The sequence below is a fragment of the Natator depressus genome, chromosome 5, assembly GCF_965152275.1.
Source record: "Natator depressus isolate rNatDep1 chromosome 5, rNatDep2.hap1, whole genome shotgun sequence".
NCBI lineage: Eukaryota > Metazoa > Chordata > Testudines > Cheloniidae > Natator > Natator depressus.
In genome coordinates this window covers 81,064,584-81,084,528 of record NC_134238.1, presented here as the reverse complement: position 1 = coordinate 81,084,528, position 19,945 = coordinate 81,064,584, and the positions used below count along the sequence as shown (strand labels likewise).

Genomic DNA, 19,945 nt, shown 5'->3' with positions numbered 1-19,945 from the left:
CATCCCTCAGTCTGAAGTGAGTATCTCCAAAGTTGCCATTTAGTTTGACCTTTATCTAAAGACCACATTTACATAGGCTATGTCTATACTAGAGACCTTACAGCGGCCCAGCTGTACCGCTGCAGCTGCACCACTCTAAGGTCTCCTGTGTAGCCACTCTGTGCTGACGGGAGAGAGCTCTCCCACCGGCATAATTAAACCACTCCCCAGTGAGCGGCGGCAGCTATGTCGATGGGTGAGCATCTCCCGCTGACATAGTGCTGTCCACACCTGCACTTCTATTGGTGAAACGTATGTCGATCAGGTGGGGGGACAGGGGAAGAGGGTCACACCCCTGGCTGACAAAGGTTTTACTAACAAAAGTGCTAGTGTAGACATAGCCTTAGGCAGCTGATTGTTTAAGGCAACTGGTTTTTGCTGGTCCATTAAGACTGATTTCATTTTATTGAAACTCACTTTCATTCCCTCATCAAAGATAAAAGAGGGTGAGTGGAAAGTTTTGATATAAGGCAATTTAATTGCTTTGAAGCCAGTGGAGAGGCAGTTAAAGTGGGAGATCAATACAGCAATAGGGATAAATCTCTTTTAGGCAGACACAGTGAGCAGTTTTCTGGGACATACCCATTTAACCTTTGAATTCTGTAGCTATAATATATGCTTCTAAACCCAGAACCATTCAATTAAACTTTGAGTTGTATGGGGATTTAGCTGCAGAACTCATTCACTTTAATGGGAACTGCACTGCTAAAATCCATGCATTAGTTTGAAAAATATATGGGTATGTGCTCAGTTAATTCCTGCATTCCTCTTGTGATTTAAGATCCCTAGAGAGTGAGGCACTTGTATGTGCTAGAAGAGAAAAATAACTGAAATTGCTGTTATATTAATTAATGGAAACTCATGTAAGGGAGTGTGTCCAATTTTCAAGGATTAAGAGCAATAATCTCTCCCAAACTGGTCATACTATAGTCTCAAATCAGTATGAATGTTTAGATATTGTAGAATTTTCACAGTGAAGCATAAAAGACTAATTAACGGGACTTGTGAAATTAAATGAAAACAGCTCTACAACACTAGCCAAATGTTTTGTTTCAGTGGATTTCTTGCTGAATGGGCCATATCAAGTACTTTTATATCAGATATTCTGCAGTTCAAATTTTGCAGGCTGCTTTCTCTGTCTGTTTGCATGGAGATCACCATTGTAAATATGATTGCAATCCAACACATTTAGCACTAAATTATGTGCTCAAACTAACGCCATTTTGTACACAGTAGACTAGACAGTAAGGAAATGCAAATGAGAAGGGTCAGACCTTCGGGTCCTGAACTCCCAGCATCTGTTTACTCAATGCATCAAAGTGCAACATGATAAACTTATTCTTGGATCCACTGCTGGTCTGGATTTTCTTTAGATTTATTTGGGTTTTGCTTTGGATTTTCTTCTTAGTTGTGACTTCCACATCGTATACCAGCCTGCCAAACAAGATGCCAATAAGGACATCTCATCAAGGTAAGGGTTTGTTTTATTTTTAATAAATATGCTTTCCCTTGTCAAAAATGAGTACTGTCCATGAATTACAGTCTTTTAATAAAAGTTAAGGAATCTGCCTTATCTGAAATAGAGTGTGTGTTATTAAGCAGCTGAAGGTTATTCAGTCCAGACAGATATCCTCAGCAAACCATGACTGTTAATTGAAATTGATAATGCTGAAACATGGTTTTCTCAGGGACAATGGTGATGATGTTTAATGGCATCTTATTTCTATGAAAGGCTCTTGATCTTACCGTTTTTAATGGGTTGTCAAGTTACATTGATTAAACTTTGATTAAACTTAGACCTGCAAACTTATTGTTCCTATGATCAAAAATGTGTTAGTTGACATGGCTAGTCACAGTTGATTCTTTTTGGCTTCGAGACAAATAGATATCCTCTGACAGTAGGAATTGGTGAAAAATACACAGTAGTGAGGAACTCAGCATTCATTTTCAGATGTGACAGTAGAGAAGGTACAGTCTATTCTTTAGACATGTTCATAGCTGGGTAAGTTCCCAAAGCTCAGGGGCTTTTAAATCTGAGTGTTTTGTTTGGACCCCTCTCTACTATTCTCTTAGGAGCATGTTTTGCTCAGGTAATACCTCACTTTTTTTTTCCAGGATAAACACTGAACCTCTCATTGCATTTGCTTATATTTCTCCAGTCATGTTTTATTTTTATAGTTTATTTTCCGCTTTGTCTCATTTTGTCCCATTTTCCTTTTTCTCCTCAGCACCCATAGTTCACTGACACACCAAAGGCCTGAGAACTGAGACACAGTCTAGCTGCTTTGTGCCATTCATCCTCAGCAAAGCGGCCCTAAAATTGGCATATACAATAACTGGAGAGTGTCCTCCATGGAGGAGGGATACTTGGATGGCATAGAATCTCCATTGTTGCCTGCTATGCCACCCCCTCCCTGAAGGTTTATATAGCTGTGCATCCACTCTATCACAGTGATCCAGAAGTCCCTGGCTGCCATAATTGCCATGTGCCGGTGTCAAGGTTTCTTCCCCACTCTGAACTCTAGGGTACAGATGTGGGGACCTGCATGAAAGACCCCCTAAGCTTATTTTTACCAGCTTAGGTTAAAAACTTCCCCAAGGTACAAACTTTGCCTTTTCCTTGAACTCTATGCTGCCACCACCAAGCGTCTTAAATAAACAACAGGGAAAGAGCCCACTTGGAGACGTCTTCCCCCCAAAATATCGCCCCAAGCCCTACACCCCCTTTCCTGGGGAAGGCTTGATAAAAATCCTCACCAATTTGTACAGGTGAACACAGACCCAAACCCTTGGATCTTAAGAACAATGAAAAAGCAATCAGGTTCTTAAAAGAGGAATTTTAATTAAAGAAAAGGTAGAAGAATCACCTGTGTAAAATCAGGATGGTAAATACCTTACAGGGTAATCAGATTCAAAACATAGAGAATCCCTTTAGGCAAAACCTTAAGTTATAAAAAGACACAAAAACAGGAATATACACTCCATCCAGCACAGCTTATTTTACCAGCCATTAAACAAAAGGAAATCTAATGCATTTCTAGCTAGATTACTTACTAACAAAAGTTCTGAGACTGCATTCCTGATCTGTTCCTGGCAAAAGCATCACACAAACAGACCCCCACCCCCAGATTTGAAAGTATCTTGTCTCCTCATTGGTCATTTTGGTCAGGTGCCAGCGAGGTTATCTTAGCTTCTTAACCCTTTACAGGTGAAAGGGTTTTGCCTCTGGCCAGGAGGGATTTTATAGCACTGTATACAGAAAGGTGGTTACCCTTCCCTTTATTTTTATGACAGGGGGGTTGACAGATGGTGCAAGTAACAGCAACATATAGGCTGCTCTAATTTGGACCAGGGCACCATACACATACGATGGCCTTAAGATCAGGGAAATAAAAAAGGTATCCTTGTGTACTTTGCCCTTCAGCTGTACCAAGTGCTCCTTGCATCTGACCATTAACTTTCCATGCTACAGGCTGATGGTGACTTTTTTGCTGAGGCAGAATGGAGAACACAGCCTTGGTGCTAACTCCTAGTATGATAAGGATTTTAGATAAGGATATATGGATTAATAATAGGGCTGATTCTCCATCCTGTCCCAGCTACACTCAGCTCAGGAACTAAGTCAAGGACAGGTGTAGTTTACACCATCTATTTGTCTTCCTATAATTCTGGAGCTGTCTGGGGGCTTGTCCAGCTCACAGCATAAATTACAGTAGTTTTGGGGCTGCTCTAATTTATGCTCAGTTGCCTAATTTCCTCTGGGGTCTTGCAAAAACTGAGAATGTCCAGACACTCCCTGTACTACTAGCTTCAAAGGCAGGTTGTACAGCATGCTATGCTGATTCTACACCTGCCAAGGAAGTGCCAAGCTAGGGGTATTACCCAGCAGGCAAATTCAGTGTTTTTAGAGCCCATTTACATGGCAGAAATAGCAAAAAGCACCTAAAGGGTAAAGGGGAATTGGACTTGATGATTGAAAAAAAGTGATTTCAACATGACATATGCTGTGAAGTCGTTCCCCCTCTCCCCCCCCCCCCCCCCGATAAAAACAAATCCTTTCTGATGCAGCAGGACTTTTGGTGCCTCATGATATCTCTCAGGCTTTCAGTACCATTTTGTCCAATATTCCTAATTTGCACTGGTCACCTGATTGTTTTCAAACAGATGATCTCTGTCAGGTCTAATGTTCTTTCTCAAATGAAGGTCTTTCATGAGTCAGAACAACAAAGATGCTGCAGAGCCTTTGGGACAATTTGAATTGTATTCATGTTTCAAATAATGTCTTGTGTAACTTTAATCTGTCAACTAATGTCGTCCAAATGACATTCATCCTTTACTCAATTCCCTTTCCCGGCAGAATTAGGTTTTCATGAAAAACTCCCTGCAGAAATCTTGAAAAATCTTACATCAAAGCTTTCTTGTCTGCGAAAGGGCCATGAAATAATAAAAGCAATTCTTCTGTCTTACTCTTGAAGTAAGGGCAGCCGAAGAGACAAGTATGAATCACTTGTATAGCTGAATGTAAGTTTTACCAATTTCAGAAAAATCCTCTCTAGCAGTTAAGTTAATACAATTCTGGATATATTGCATCATAAAACAATATCCTTCCTGTAGAGCATACTCTGCTGCAAACTTTCTTAGAGTTAGTCTGATTTATTAATGTTTTATTGTGGCAAAAAAGCAGCAAATCACCCCAATAGCGCAATGATGTAACTAAATAGAGTAAATACACCCAGTTCGTAAGGACTGTGGTTCACTTTTGTAGGTATTGAAGGAGGTGTTGGAAACACCATTTGGTTCAGTGGGTCTGGGAGCTCTAAAGGCCAGAAGAGAGAGAGGGCGGAGAGAATAGCACTGAGCGTTGTTTGGCTCAGAAATGACCTGATGTGTCAATGAGATGACAGAAAAGGGCTTTCACAAATGAAATCTGATTTTAAAAATGAAAGATTTAAGCAAGCTATATGGAATGATGGTGAAAGGAAGAAGAGCCAATGATAATTTGTAAATAGTAGTCAAAGTTGGTGCAAGGGCCAAATTTTATTTCATTAAACATTTTATTTAAGAGAATCTCTCAAGGAGAAAAGCAAAAGAAATACAAGTCCACATCCTGAGCTCAGGTGAAAGTTGTTCTGGTAAACCCTAAGGTGGAGTGCACCAGGATAAGTAGGAGGCAAAAGGGGTTGGTCACAATTTTGGCCTTTAGTGGTTCTTTTCTTTTTTTGAAACACCTAGTTCCAGATGCATTCATTTAAGACACAAAATCAGTATTTTTGCTGCACCGTAGCTATAGCAGTGAATTTTGCAAGTTACAACAATTCACAGTTTACAGTTTGCCATTCCAGCATAAACACCATTGTCAGTTGCTTTTTATTATAGGGTATGTAAAGACACTTTTATGCTGACTTCTAACAGATGCTACATTATTAGAAGTAACCCGAAGTCTTTCACAAAACTGTCATTTCTCTCCCATTCTCACTGTGAAAATGCCATGAGCAATAATCTCCTAATTGGTTAGATGGCAAGAATTCTTGCATACTGTTCTGTGGGTGAGTTTATTTTGATTGCCTTGTGAGAATTCATTTCGGCATCCATTTGTCAGCAAATAGCCACCCAGTTTAGCATGTCTAAGATTAAAAAACCCCAAATAAATAAATTAATTAAAAATTGAAAAAAAAATCTGTTGAGCAATAATTGAGGAAGTTCTAAAATTCCTTCCATTCATTTTCTGAAGAAGAAATGTCAATGCCTAAAATTAGATTATGGATACATTACCGGCGAAACACTGAATTCTGTTATAATATATATTAAAGTATGTATATTTGTGGAGACACAGTTCCCACTGGTGTGAATGGCACATTCTTGTGTAAATTTCTATTCAGGCAATATAAGACCTTGGTGCTGTGTATCATACATTGCAGGAACCAAATACAGCAAGAGAAAAGCAACACAAGCTTCATTCCACATACATCTGACAACATTTTGAAAGATTAAGTATCTTAAGCAACCGTGCAAGGGACCAGCAAATTTTGATGTCTAATAGTGGAGAACCTTAATTAAAGGTTGTACAAAACTGCAATGGAAATTTTTTATCACTGTAGACAGGAGTTTGCTTAGTTTATATTTACAGCTACTTTATTTCAGCAGATGCTGTCACATGTAATGGATGTCTCAGGAAACACTTGTACCCAGTGATGAGCTGCCAAAATCTTAACAACCGGTTCCCTCCTCACCCCACGAGGGGGTCATGGCCCACCCCCGCCCCTCGGGACTCCTGCCCCATCCAACCCCCCGCCCCTCCCTGGACCCCTGCCCCATCCATCCCCTCCCCCGACTGTCCCCAGAACTGAGCAGTAGGGTCTCGTGGGCCACCATAGTGGGTGCCCACCCTGCCCCTAAGAGCCAGAGGGACCTGCTGGGGGGCGAGGTGGGGAGTCCTGGCATTGCTTACCTGGGGCGGCTCCCAGGAAGCATCCGGCAGGTCCCTCTGGCTCCTAGGGGCAGGGAAGCATAGCTGGCGGGGGAGCAGGGGGAGTGGCCGCTCTCCCCACTGATCACATCAAAAGTGGCGCCTTAGGCACCTGCTCTGTGGGTGCTCTGGGGCTGGAGCACCCACGGGGAAAATTTGGTGGGTGCAGAGCAGCCACCAGCAGCTCCCCACCCCTCCCTTCCCCACGCTCAGCCCCAGCTCACCTCTGCTCCACCTCTGCCTCCTTCTCTGAACGCGCTGCCCCACGCTGCTTCTCTGCCCCCGCCCCCCCACTTCCTGCGAATCAGCTGTTCGCGCAGGAAGCCTGGGGGGGCTGAAAAGCAAGCGGCGCCTTCGCCCTCAGGCCCAGGGAGGCGGAGGTGAGCTGGGGCAGGGAGCAGTTCCCCTGCACCCCCCGGGTTACCTGCTGCGGCACGGGCTGCCCTCCTCGCGCCCCCCCACCCCAGCTGACCTCCGCTCCGCCTCCGCCTCCGCCTCCGCCTCCCTGGGCCTGAGTGCGAAGCTGCAGCTTGCTTCTCAGCCCTCCCAGGCTTCCTGCATGAACAGCTGATTCGTGGGAAGCCGGGGGCGGGGGGAGGTGGCGGAGAAGCAGAGCGGGGCGGCGCGTTCAGGGGAGGAGGGGGAGGCGGAGCTGGAGCGGAGGTGAGGTGAGCTGGGGCCGGGCGCAGGGCGGGGAGCTGCTGGTGGGTGCTCTGCACCCACCAAATTTTCCCCGTGGGTGCTCCAGCCCCGGAGCACCCAGTTCTAAAAGGGTTTCTAAATTTAACAACCAGTTCTAGCGAACTGGTGCGAACTGGCTCCAGCTCACCACTGCTTGTACCGCTGTGTGCCACTATGATATGTACCACTAGCTTTGGCAGCTTGTGTTCAATCTGTTGGTAACCTCAGTTCAGTTCTTAGCAGACAGGTGTCCACTTCATAAAACTACCACCACAAATGGTTTTCTTAGTAGTATAAACAAAAGGCCAGGGATTGACTGGGTATGTGTCACAGAGCTGGTCAAGCTCTCCATTGCTGGACTCTCACCAGGGTGCTGGGTAGGCTCAGAGCACTGTCTCTTTCTTGGCTTCTCGGCTCATTCCCGGGGTACAGACTTTTCCATGATGCAGCTCCCATACACCCCAAGACCAGTGCTGTATCCCCCAAAACTCCCCAGCAGGTTAAGCACATCCTCCTCGGAGCTCAACCCTTGTGGGTGCTCTAGTTTACAGTTAAGCCTGGGTCACTCCTCTCACTCCTACCCAAGCTCCTTTTCTCCCCGGTACCTCCTCAACATCTCATTTTTTAAAAGCCAGTTCTAAAACCTCTTTCTATGTTCTCCTTCCTGCTGGGGAAACATCACTGCTTCCAGCCCTCTCCCTGCAGAGCAGATAAAGAAAAGCAGTTTTGCCTGGGTTGCAGCCATCTCATTGTTCGGCTAGGCCAGGCTATTCAATTGCTGCTGATCCTTAACGACTGTCCCATTGAGGGGCAAATAACTCAGGTGCCCCAAACGCAAAAACTATGATGTAAAAATACAACAAAAGACAGCCATAAAGGCATAAACATAGAGAAAGTTCATAATATCAAACAGAACTCTTAAGTTGTACGCTGACAGATCCCCCATATTATCACATTGTGCAACCTAGACAACCCTCTATGCCCTTCAGAGTGCTCAGCGTTAGCATAATGTTGCTCCCACTGAAGTCAATTTACCACTGAAAATCCCACCCTGTATCTGCAGGACAGGGTTCAGCTGCATCGTTGGATGGCTGTGGAAAAACTTGCACTGTCCACGTTATAGCTGGAAACCACCCTGCCTGGGTACCTCTGCCTTCTGCTATCACAATTTCCTGGTGTCCTGACCTGGCATATCTTCTGACCTCTGACTTTTGGTTCTGATCTCTTGTCTCCGGCCTCTGATCACCTGGTATCCTGACCCAGCCTGACTCTGGTTACCGACTTGAAGTTCTGATCTCCAGCTTGTCTCCTGCTTCTGATCTCCTGGTATCCTGACTCAGATGACTCTTGACTCCTGACTGCGGGCTCTGGCTCTGACCACTAGGTCTGGCTGCCCACGACCCAGCCTTGACAATACCTGTTTGGACAAGTAGATGTCTTCAAGACTAACAACTCACCATCTGTGAGCACTAAATACACTAAAAATGTGTTTGAAAACACATTTGTATGTGAGTGTGTATACAGCATGAGTGAAAACCCGATCTCCTGCAAAATGAGAGAAACACACAAAACTAGATCTCAGTATTTTAAAAAAAATTATGAAAACAGTTTTTACTAATACAGGTTGCTGTGGAAGATACAAATTTATCCTCACCTTTCAATAGAATTACACTGATATTTATAACCCCATGGTAATAAAAAAGGCTATGTACAGCCCCTCCAAAAAAGAAGAGACTCTAGTTCTGGGACTACATCTGCTGTAGAGCACTTGAAATCTGCTTGTTAGTAATACCATGTGATACTTCAGTACAGTCAGTGACAGTGCATAATACAGGTGCAAATGGCTTAGAATCATCAGACAAGAAAGTCGCTCTTCTGCTGGAATTGGAAAACACAATTTATACAAGTTGTAGACTTGTACCAACTTCAGGGTCCCATTATTGTACTGCAACATTCTTTAAACGTATCCAGTTAAGAAAAAACAAATTAAATCTTGCAGTAATATACAGTAGAATCTAAGGCCATGTCTACACTACACAATTAAGTCAATATTAGGCAGCTTACAATGACCTAACTGTGGATTTGTACACACTGCAATGCTCCTCCCACTGATTTAACTCTCCTGCGATGCCGACATAACACCACCACCTGGCCAAGAGGCATAGCGCTTAGGGTGACATAGAGTGATGCAGTGTCAGTGTAGACACTGTGTTCTTATGTCACCCTAAGTGGCCTCCAGGAGGTGTCCCGCAATGACCTTTGTGACCGCTCTGGTCACCAGTTTGAACTCTGCTGCCCTGCAACCAGGTACACAGCCATGTGTCCCTCCCCCTTTTAAAGCCCCAGCAATGTTTTTAATTCTTCTGTTTGCTTGGCGTGGAGAGCTCACAGCAACTGCCCAGCTCACCATGCTGGCTCCCTGCAGCAAACGCACTCCTGCCTGGAATACACCGGGGTTATTGGATCAGTTGGGTCTGTGGGGAGAGGAAGCTGTGCAGTCAGAGCTCCACCCCAGCAGGGGAACTTTGATACCTATGGGCAGCTTGCTTGTGGCATGGAAGAGAAGGGGTATGATAGGGACACGCAGCAGTGCTGTGCAAAGATCAAAGAGCTGAGGGTGGTGTACTAGAAGGCAAAGGAGGTCAATCATGGGTTTAGTGCATCGCCAAAGACATATTACTTCTATAAGGAGCTGCATGCCATCCTTGGCAGCGACCCCACCTCCATCACCAAGAGCCCCATGAATACTTCAGAGGAGCTAGAGACAGTGGTCAGCAGAGTGAACTCTGATGATGTGGTGGACAAGGGAGTGGAGTTGGAAGAAGATGAGGGACAGGTGACAGGGATGTTCAGTGGCAACGTGAGCCAGGACCTCTTTTTAACTCCAGAGAGGTCTAGCCAGTCCCAGCGCTCCAGCTCTGGCATGCCTGATGCAGGAGAAGGAAGCTCCGCTAAGTACTCATTGTGCTTTGGTACTGCGGGGAGATGTGAGGTAGTGTTCCGCTTTTCTTAATCAGGGTAGAAGAGGGATTGAAATAACTAACACAGGTACTGTTTGTAGCTGCTTCTCATTCTGCTCTGCAGCTAGGCAGAGAGGGCCCTGCGGAAAAGTTTGTTTATGCACACTGAGATGTCCTGAGACTCCTCCAAAGAGATCTCTAGGAAATTTTATTTGGTTCCTGGAGGTATTCTGCAATCCTCTGTTGAAGGCTTCTTGTGAAGGCTCCCTTGTTTTTTCCCCCGCATAGGAAACTTTGTCAGGCCAATTGGCAATTACTTCTGCAGGCACCATAGCAGCACATAGGCAAGCAACATACGGACCTGGTCTGCAGCTGCACACATGCAGGAGCTGCACCCTTGCATCCCCGATTACCCTTAGGGTGAGATACCAGCTGCTATCACCCCTGCCTGTAGAAAACGGTGCCAATATTCAGAATAGTGGCCCTAGGCACTTGTAGTGATACCCCTTTGAAACCCCCTGTCATAACCATAGGGGTAGCCTAAATTCCTCCTTACCTATAAGGGGTTAAGAATCTCAAGTAACCTGGTTGGCACCTGACCAAAGGAACCAATGGGGACAAAAGATACTTTCAAATCTGGTGGTGGGGAGAGGTTTTGTTTTGAGTTCTTTGTTTCTGTGGCTGTTAGCTTTTGGGACTAAGAGGGACCGGATATCAATCCATGTTCTCTTTCTAAACAAGTCTCTCATATTTCAAACTTGTAAGTAACGGCCAGGCAAGGCCTATTAGTTTATCTTTGTTTTCTCAACTTGTGAATTTTCCCTTGACTAGAGGGAGGTTTATCCCTGTTTTGTTATAACTTTGAAACTAAGGCTAGAGGGGTTCTTCTGTGCTCTTTGAATTTTCTGCTACTCTGTAAGGTTAACTACCAGCCTAAGTCTACAGAGGTGATTCTTCTACCTTTTTCTCTTTAAATAAAACCCTTCTTTTTGAGAACCTGACTGATTTTTCCATTGTTCTAAGACCCAGGGGGTTGGGTCTGTAGTCCCTATGTAACCCATTGGTTGGGATATTATTCTCAAGCCTCCCCAGGAAAGGTTGTGTAAGGGTTTGGGGGCATTGCTGGGGGAAGAGGAACTCCAAGTGGTCCTTTTCCCTGATTGTTTGTTAAATCACTTGGTGGTGGCAGTGATCCCAAGGCAAGAAAGGAATCTGTGCCTTGGGAAAGTTTTAACCTAAGCTGGTAAGAATAAGCTTAGGCGGTATTTCATGTGGGTCCCCACATATTTGCCCCAGAGTTCAGAGTGGGGAAGGAACCCTGACACCGCCCCCCCCCCCAGCCTTTGAACCATTCCCCCTTCTCCCCTCTGGCCGAACTCACCATGGCTGGGGTTCTCGCCATGGTGTGTGCCTGCCAAGGGAGAGTGAGAAAGTGGTGTTTCTAACTTATTTGGATCAAGGCTGAGAGTGCACTCACAATTGCACTCTGTCTATTGTTGCTTTAGCAACTGCTGATGTGCCCTGGAGGGTCGTTTCCTGCACATCGACTGAGCAGCTCCATCTGAAAAGGAGACAAAATAGAAGTAAGGAAGACATGTTCCGGGAGGTGCCACAATCCTCTGAGGCTTCAGATTGCAAGCAGAGAGCATGGAGAGAGGGCTATCAATGAAAAACTGCAAATGGATAGCCAGGATAGGAAACAGATGCAGGAGCGGATGAAACTGACTAGTTGCACTGACTAGTTTTAGTGACTAAGATAAAAAAATACTATAATAAATGTGACTTTACAAAGTATGGTATATTTTGATTGTTATACATTTTATTGTGAGCATTTTCAAATTCAGTTGGAGTTGGGCACCTACCTTTGTTAGGCTCCTCTGATAATCTCGCCCTTTTATCTTTATGTTTTTGAAGGTCTTGATCCTTTGTGGTACTTAACTTCAGCTAAAGTCACTGGGAATCTAGTGTGCTCAATATATTGCAGGTCCAGGTCCTTATTTTGTAGATACACTTTAAGGTCTGGAAAAATTTGTGTTCCTTTCTCTCGCTGGGAACTCAAGCTGCCAGGAGAGTAAGGGATGAAGTAATAACATTTAGCATAGTTTAAAGCAAAGTGACAGGCAAATGGAAACTGTTTGCAATGGAGCTGGGAACTCATTCAGCAGAGTGCTCTAGTTCAGCAATTTTACAAGGTGGTGACATCATAAAAGCATCTATCTTATCATGACAGGTTTCAGAGTAGCATGGTTTTATAAATAAGCTACTAGCACGTTGACAAATAATTGTATCTGAAATATATAATATTGTATTAAATGGGCACACTGACAGCAAGAGTTGAACCAAAATCTGATTTCTTCCAATAATAATAATAATAATAAAAGAGACAAGATGGGTGAGGTAATATCTTTTATTGGACCAATTTCTGTTGGTGAGAGACAAGCTCTTACGCTTACACAGAGCTCTTCTTCAATAAAAGTGTAAGTTCGAAAGTTTGTCTGTCTCACCAAGGGAGCTACTACCTTACCCACCTTGTCTCTCTAATATCCTGGGACCAACACAGCTACAACAACACTGCATACAATAACAAGATACATTTTATTTCACTGTCCTTAATAAATTTGTCAACCCCACCCAGTACTTAAGTGGACCTATAGCTTTATTTTTGAAGTGGGACAACAAAGGAAAGTGGGACAAAGCAGAAGCTTACTGAAAAGTGCCAGCTTTCTTTCTGGTTTCAGAGTAACAGCCATGTTAGTCTGTATTCGCAAAAAGAAAAGGAGTACTTGTGGCACCTTAGAGACTAACCAATTTATTTGAGCATGAGCTTTCGTGAGCTACAGCCCACTTCATCAGATGCATACTGTGGAAAGTATAGAAGATCTTATTATATACACACAAAAAGCATGAAACAATACCTCCTCCCACCCTACTCTCCTGCTGGTAATAGCTTATCTAAAGTGATCACTCTCCTTACAATGTGCATGATAATCAAGTTGGGCCATTTCCAGCACAAATCCTGCAGGAGAGTGAGTTTGTGTGTGTGTGGGGGGGGAGGGGGTGTGTGTGAGAAAACCTGGATTTGTGCTGGAAATGGCCCAACTTGATTATCATGCACATTGTAAGGAGAGTGATCACTTTAGATAAGCTATTACCAGCAGGAGAGTGGGGTGGGAGGAGGTATTTTTTCATGCTTTTTGTGTGTATATAATAAGATCTTCTATAGTTTCCAAGGTATGCATCCGATGAAGTGAGCTGTAGCTCACGAAAGCTCATGCTCAGATAAATTGGTTAGTCTCTAAGGTGCCACAAGTACTCTTTTTCTTTTAGCTTTCTTTCTGTTTGTATTTAAGGAATGTGATAATGTCTCACCCAAAAGGAAATATATGGCTCAAAGGATACAATGTAACCTTAGCTCTGGTATTTCTCTCCTACTGAGTGTCCACTTTTAGTTTTAAAGACAGCTCTCTCTTATTCTCAGATGTAGGGTTTTTTAACATAGTCCAGGTAATATACTATATACAGAACCCCACTGAGTCTTTTCCATGGAGTCTATCAGTATACAAATGGTTGGAGAAATTTAAGGATCTGACACAAATCAACAAAAAAACAGGGAGATTCTAACCTCAGCCTAGCATTTGATCCTTAATGTTCCCTATTGTATACTGATGGGGTACAGCAATACAATACTGTACTCTCTGTGCTTAATAATAATTAAGGCAGTCACTCTGACCCTTTTCTTGGCTTCAACTGCTCTTTAAATTCATTTACTAAATCTCCCTCTGTTTCTTTGGTTTTCTGTCAGTTTACCTCAATTTCCTTCCTTCGATTTTGCGTTATTTTTTTCTCTCCACCCTTTCCAGTGCCTGTTTTTCAGTTTAATTTCTCCTTTACCTCTTCACCTCCTGCTGTTTTTTTCTGCGTTTTTCTTTTCCGCCTTTCCTTTATTCTATCCTGTCTAGTTCTACTCCATTCTCAAATGTCTCACTTCACTGACCCCAACCTCCAAACTATCACAAATAACTGTCTTTCAGTCAGATTCAGTGCTGCCCTTTTGCCCTTGTTGGTCCAACTCACTCTGGGTGTGGGTCTCTCTCTCTCTCTGCCCTATCCCCATACCTCTGCCCTCAATTCATATATATTCCGAGCTTGCCCTTCCCTTAGTGCTTTTCCTTCCTCCTTTTCTTCTTCCATATATGCCCTTCTAGTGTTGGGATACCACACATCCTCACAAGATTTTTTTGGGAAGTGGGGTAGAGTTGGGGGAGGCAGAGATGCTGGATCTAAATCCTGGCAGATGCAGTAGTTTTCTTGCTGAGCTTGCTGCACATCTGCCATTTTGTTTCCCTCCTCCTGTTTGAATACAGCATTTCCTCACACAATCTCAGATCTTGCTCCATGGTGACACACTGAACTGAAATATTAGGAGGCAGAAAAATTGTCAGAACCTGAAGTCATTTCTACAGTGGTCTGCAAGCTCTTGTGCCTAAGACCTTCCTCTTCCTGGCCTGCTGTGAGAGGGGTAGTGACCTGTCTCTTAAAGTGACCATCATGTTTGTAGAGGGGGAGATAGTTTGGGCTGCCTAACTTCCCTCCAATGATAATTTAGTGTAATCCGCACACCTCCTGGGTGTGGTGCTCTGTTCCATGTAGTGGCATTGAGTCTACTTAGAGATTAATGACAGGTTTCAGAGTAGCAGCAGTGTTAGCCTGTATCCGCAAAAAGAAAAGGAGTACTTGTGGCACCTTAGAGACTAACAAATTTATTTGAGCATAAGCTTTCGTGAGCTACAGCTCACTTCAGCTCATGAAAGCTTATGCTCAAATAAATTGGTTAGTGTCTAAGGTGCCACAAGTACTCCTTTTCTTTTTGCGGATGCAGACTAACACGGCTGCTACTCTGAAACTTATCTCATTAAAGACAACTATATTTTCATGAATCCCTTGACCTACAGGCACAGGTGTTGTACATCTCATTGTTGTGCTGTGTCTCTTCCATTTGGTACCAATTACATTAAAAAGGCTCAATTTTAATAATGGAAAATATTCACAGTAATAATTCATATGTACGCTGGATTTCTCATCAAGCAAAGTAACTGAATCAATCTACTGAGTAAGAAAACACTGGCAAGCAAACTTCATTTCAACCACATAGCTATGCTTGCTAAGTTACTGCAGAGATACACAGCCATTCTCAGAAGATTCTTTGTTAAAACAATTTCACACATCGAGTAGCCACCTAACTCTACAAATTATAAAACCCTGGGCACCAATGGAACACACGGTCAAAGATGTCATGCCTAGTTCAATATCAACAAATAAAATATCCCATTAAAAAAAACCAGGATGCATAAAGTCATAATTGTCTATTAAACTTTCACTTTCCTTCATATGAATTACAGTTCACTGCTTAGACCAGACCAGTAACGCAGAGGAGCGAGGTCTAGAATTTTGATATTGTTCCCAATAGTTCCATGATTTATACCATAATTGAACCTTTGAATGGGAAGCAATAACACTGAAAGACAGGGTAAAAAGTTTGGAGAAAAAAGAGTGAAACTAAGTTATACTTTAAAGTTGGGCTCTTACACATTCAATTCTCTTCTGAACAATGTCATCACCATCAGCTGTCATCATCATCCTTCCCATCACTCAGGTTCACAACATGGGCTCCTCTTCCTCAGCCCTACTTTTTCTTCCCTCGGATTCAGACCCTTGCCCATTTCTTCTATTTCTTACTCTGCAGTATTTCCATAATTAATCTTCTCTGCTTCACTTCTTCTGGCCCCTTACATTCTCTACATCCTTGCTGACACTACTCCATGCCCCAGTTATCTACCACATTGATTACCACAACCACCTGCCCTCCAGCCTCCACTTTCTTCATGACATCCAAAGAGCTGCAGTCAAAATAGTTTTCCATCATTCCTTCCTCCACATTCTGAGCTAATCAGTAAGGAGCTGATTTTCTAAGTTAGACACATAATTGCACACAACAGTACCCAGAGGGGACTTGACATGGGCCCATACAAATACAGAGTATTTGCATGCATAGCTTAAGCACATGCAAATATGTATGCATACCTAACTTTTTAAACATTGGCTCATAAAGGAAGGAATTCTGTATGCTATATGCACATAATAGCCTTCCTTCTTCTGTAGGCAACCTCATGCTGTTCCTGGAAATCCCTCCTAAAACCAATTTATTTCAGACAGCTTTCTGCTACTTTCCTCCTATGCTCTTACCGCACATCATTAGTTCACTTTACACTATCATTAAAAAGCTACAAAACCCCCACCCTTGAATTAACAAGACTGATGCCAATCTTAATTGCCCATTTTACTATAATATCATATCCCTTTCTTACTGATCATAATGGTGGTAACTTTCTATTTTGAATATAGTCCTGGTGGCCATATTGAATGGCAGAAACATTAACATTAGTACTACAAAGCCATTAGATTTCTCCATCTTATAAAATAGAAGAATATGTATTTATTCAGGTTTCGCCTTTTATATCTGTCCAAGGCAGCTGAGGTTGGTAGTATTGTTCTTGCTCTCCATTTTGAGGTTCCATGTGAACTGAGCAAGGTCTTCTTGATTCTGAGCCATAATCCTATGGGAGCCCTCTCCCTAGAGATATCTGTCAAAGTCTACCTATGACGGTTTTCAAAACATTCCAGTTAGTTCACCTTTTTTCTAGGTATATAGGCAGCATATGAATGAACATGTGAAAAATATACCATTTGTGATGGTGTGGGATGTTACCGTATGAAATTTCTGTTGCCATGAGTTTGGTCTCAGTGGAGTCACGAATAAATCATAGCAGTCTTCCCAAATAACTGGCAATAAAAACTTTGTGCCATCCCATACGCCAGCCATATTTTGTTTATATCAATTATTTTGTTCACTTTTTTGTAGGTTTTGTTCTAATTTCCTTTTGTGTTTCCCTCTGTGAAGGTCCTGTGCAAAATAAACAAAGCCATTGACATTAGCAGAGTGATATCCCCAAGTGCAATAGTTTACAATGTACATTGTGGTTTGCGAAATACAAATTATATTTCCTAAAAAACATGAGTAAGATCAGTCCCGAGCTCATGAAGAACTGGTGATCCCACCCTAACAAAGTATTTCACACCAAAGAAAAACCATGGAGTATGGCCAGCAATATAAGTCGGACCAGATCCTAAGTAGTCCAGTGATTCTCCCAAGGTTGTTCTCACTGCTGGTTTCTGGAGATGAAGGAAGGGTGTTTGCAATGGAGGGCCCTCATCTCTGGAACCTACTTCCATTGGCATTGCAAAAGAACCAAAACCTGGCAAGCTTTCCAATGCAGTACAGATGCCACCTGTTTATTTAAGCTTTTGATTAAAGCTGGCCAAACACTTTAATTTATGTTGTTACCTATATATACTGTATATATATATATATATATATAGAGAGAGAGAGAGAGAGAGAGCGTGAAAATTAGGTAATTAAGTACCTACACAAATGATTGTATCGCCATATACACATATAATTTGTATAATCTTGGCCATGTACGTGCTCTGTGACATTTTTAATGATCAATGATCATTTTATTAACATACCACAGAGATAACAACATAAGAAGAGCCATACTGACTCAGACCAATGGTCTATCTAGCCCAGTATCCTGTCTCTGACAGTGGCCAGTGCCAGATGTTTCAGGGGGAATGACTAAAACAGGAAGTTTAGGAACATCAGGAGCCTGGAACTACATCCCTGACCATGTTGGCTAATACGCATTGATGGATCTATCCTCCATGAATAGATCTAATTCTTTTTTTTAACACAGTTATACTTTTGGCCTTCACAATATCCCTTGGCAAAGAGTTCCACGGGTTGACATCATGTTTTGTGGAGAAATACTTTCTTTTATTTGTTTTAAACTGGCTGGCTATTAATTTTGTCAGGTGATCCCTAGTTTTTGTGTTATGTTAAAGGGAAATAACACTTCCCTATCTACCTTCTCCATACCATTCATGGTTTTATAGCCTTCTATTATATCCCTGTTAGTAGTCTCTTTTCTAAGATGAAAAGTCCCACTCTTTTTAATCTCTCCTCATATGGAAGCTGTTCCATACCCCGAATCACTTTTGTTTCCCTTCTCTGTACTTTTTTGAATTCTAATATAGTAGAACCTCAGAGTTACGAACACCTCAGGAGTCCATAACTCTGAAATGCTCATAACTCTGAAAAAATGTTATGGTTGTTCTTTCAAAAGTTTGCAACTGATCACTGACTTAATACAGCTTTGAATCCCTACTATGCAGAAGAAAAATACTGCTTTTAACTCTCTTAATCTAAATGAAACAAGCACAGAAAGTTCCTTTACCTTGTCAAAAATGTTTTTTAAAAACTTTCCTTTTATTTTTTTGTAGTTTATGTTTAACACATTACTGTACTGTATTTCCCCTTTTTTTTTGTTTATTTCTCCTGCTGCCTGATTGTGTACTTCAGGTTCCAAATGAGGGTTGTGGTTCACTGGTCGGTTTGTAACTTTGGTGTACATAACTCAGAACTTCTTCTGTAGATTTTTTCTGAGATTGGGAGACCAGAACTGCACAGTATTTTAAGGTGTGGGCATACCATGGATTTATATAGTGGCATTGTGATATTTTCTGTTTTATAATTTATCCCTTTCCTAATGGTTCCTAACATTCTGTTAGCTTTTTTGACTGCCACTGCATATCAAGAGGATGTTTTCAGAGAACTATCCATGATGACAAGAAGATCTTTTTCTTGAGTGGTAACAGCTAACTTAGACTCCATAATTTTGTTTGTATAGTTAGGATTATGTTTTTCAATATGCATTACTTTGCATTCATCGACATTGAATTTCATCTGCCATTTTGTCACCCAGTCTAGTAAAATCTCTTTGCTGTCAGCTTTGGACTTAATTATCTTGAGTAATTTTGTATTGTGAAAATTTTGCCATCTCACTGTTCATGCCTTTTTCCAGATCAGTTTTGAATATGTTGAATAGCACTAGTCCCAGTACAGATCTGTGGGGGACCCCAATATTTACCGTTCTCCATTGTGAAAACTGACCATTTATTTCTACTCTTTGTTTCTATCTTTAACCAATTACTGATCCATGAATAGACCTTCCCTCTTATCCCATGACTGCTTACTTTGCTTAAGTGCTTTGGTGAGAGAGTTTGTCAAGGGCTTTCTGGAAGGCCAAGTGCAGTGTATCAACTGGATCACCCTTGTCTACATATTTTGACACCATTAAAGAATTCTAGTAGATTGGTGAAGCATGATTTCCCTTTACAAAGGCTGTGTTGACTCCTCTCCAAAATGTTGTTCATCTATGTGTCTGATAATTTTGTCTTATTCTATAGTTTCCACCAATCTGCCTGGTACAGAAGTCGGTCCCACTGATTGTTTGGCAGGCTTCCTGCTTCTGATGTACTTAAACATTTTTTTGCTATTAGTTTTTGTGTCCTTAGCTAGTTGCTCTTCAAACTATTTTTGGACCTGCCTTATACTTCTACAATTGACCTGACAGAGTTGATGCTCCTTTCTATTTTTATCACTAGGATTTGACTTCCAATTTTTAAAGGATGACTTTTTGCCTCTAACCATCCCATTTACTCTCCTATTTAGCCATAGTGGAGTATTTTGTGATCATCTTTGTTTTTGTTTTATTAGGGGGAATACATTTACTTTGAGCCTCTGTTAAGGTGTCAGTAAATAGTCTCCATGCAGTTTGCAGGCATTTCACCCTCGTGACTGTTCCTTTTAATTTTGGTTTAACTAGCTTCCTTATTTTTC

At 42.3% G+C, this 19,945-nt stretch overlaps 1 protein-coding gene across 3 annotated transcripts in view; it reads right to left on the bottom strand.

The window, feature by feature from the left end:
- Positions 1 to 19,945, bottom strand: part of CHSY3 (chondroitin sulfate synthase 3) — a 279,018-nt gene that overhangs the window by 11,611 nt on the left and 247,462 nt on the right. The window contains exon 4 of one of the 3 annotated variants that reach the window (XM_074953079.1): positions 17,017 to 17,107. The exons of 1 other annotated variant lie outside the window; for it this stretch is intronic. In XM_074953079.1, coding sequence (XP_074809180.1) covers positions 17,052 to 17,107 — 56 coding nt within the window. In that variant the 3' untranslated portion in view covers positions 17,017 to 17,051. Of the gene's footprint in view, positions 1 to 17,016; positions 17,108 to 19,945 lie in introns of those variants that run through there. One more of the 3 variants, XR_012639586.1, reaches the window with a different exon arrangement.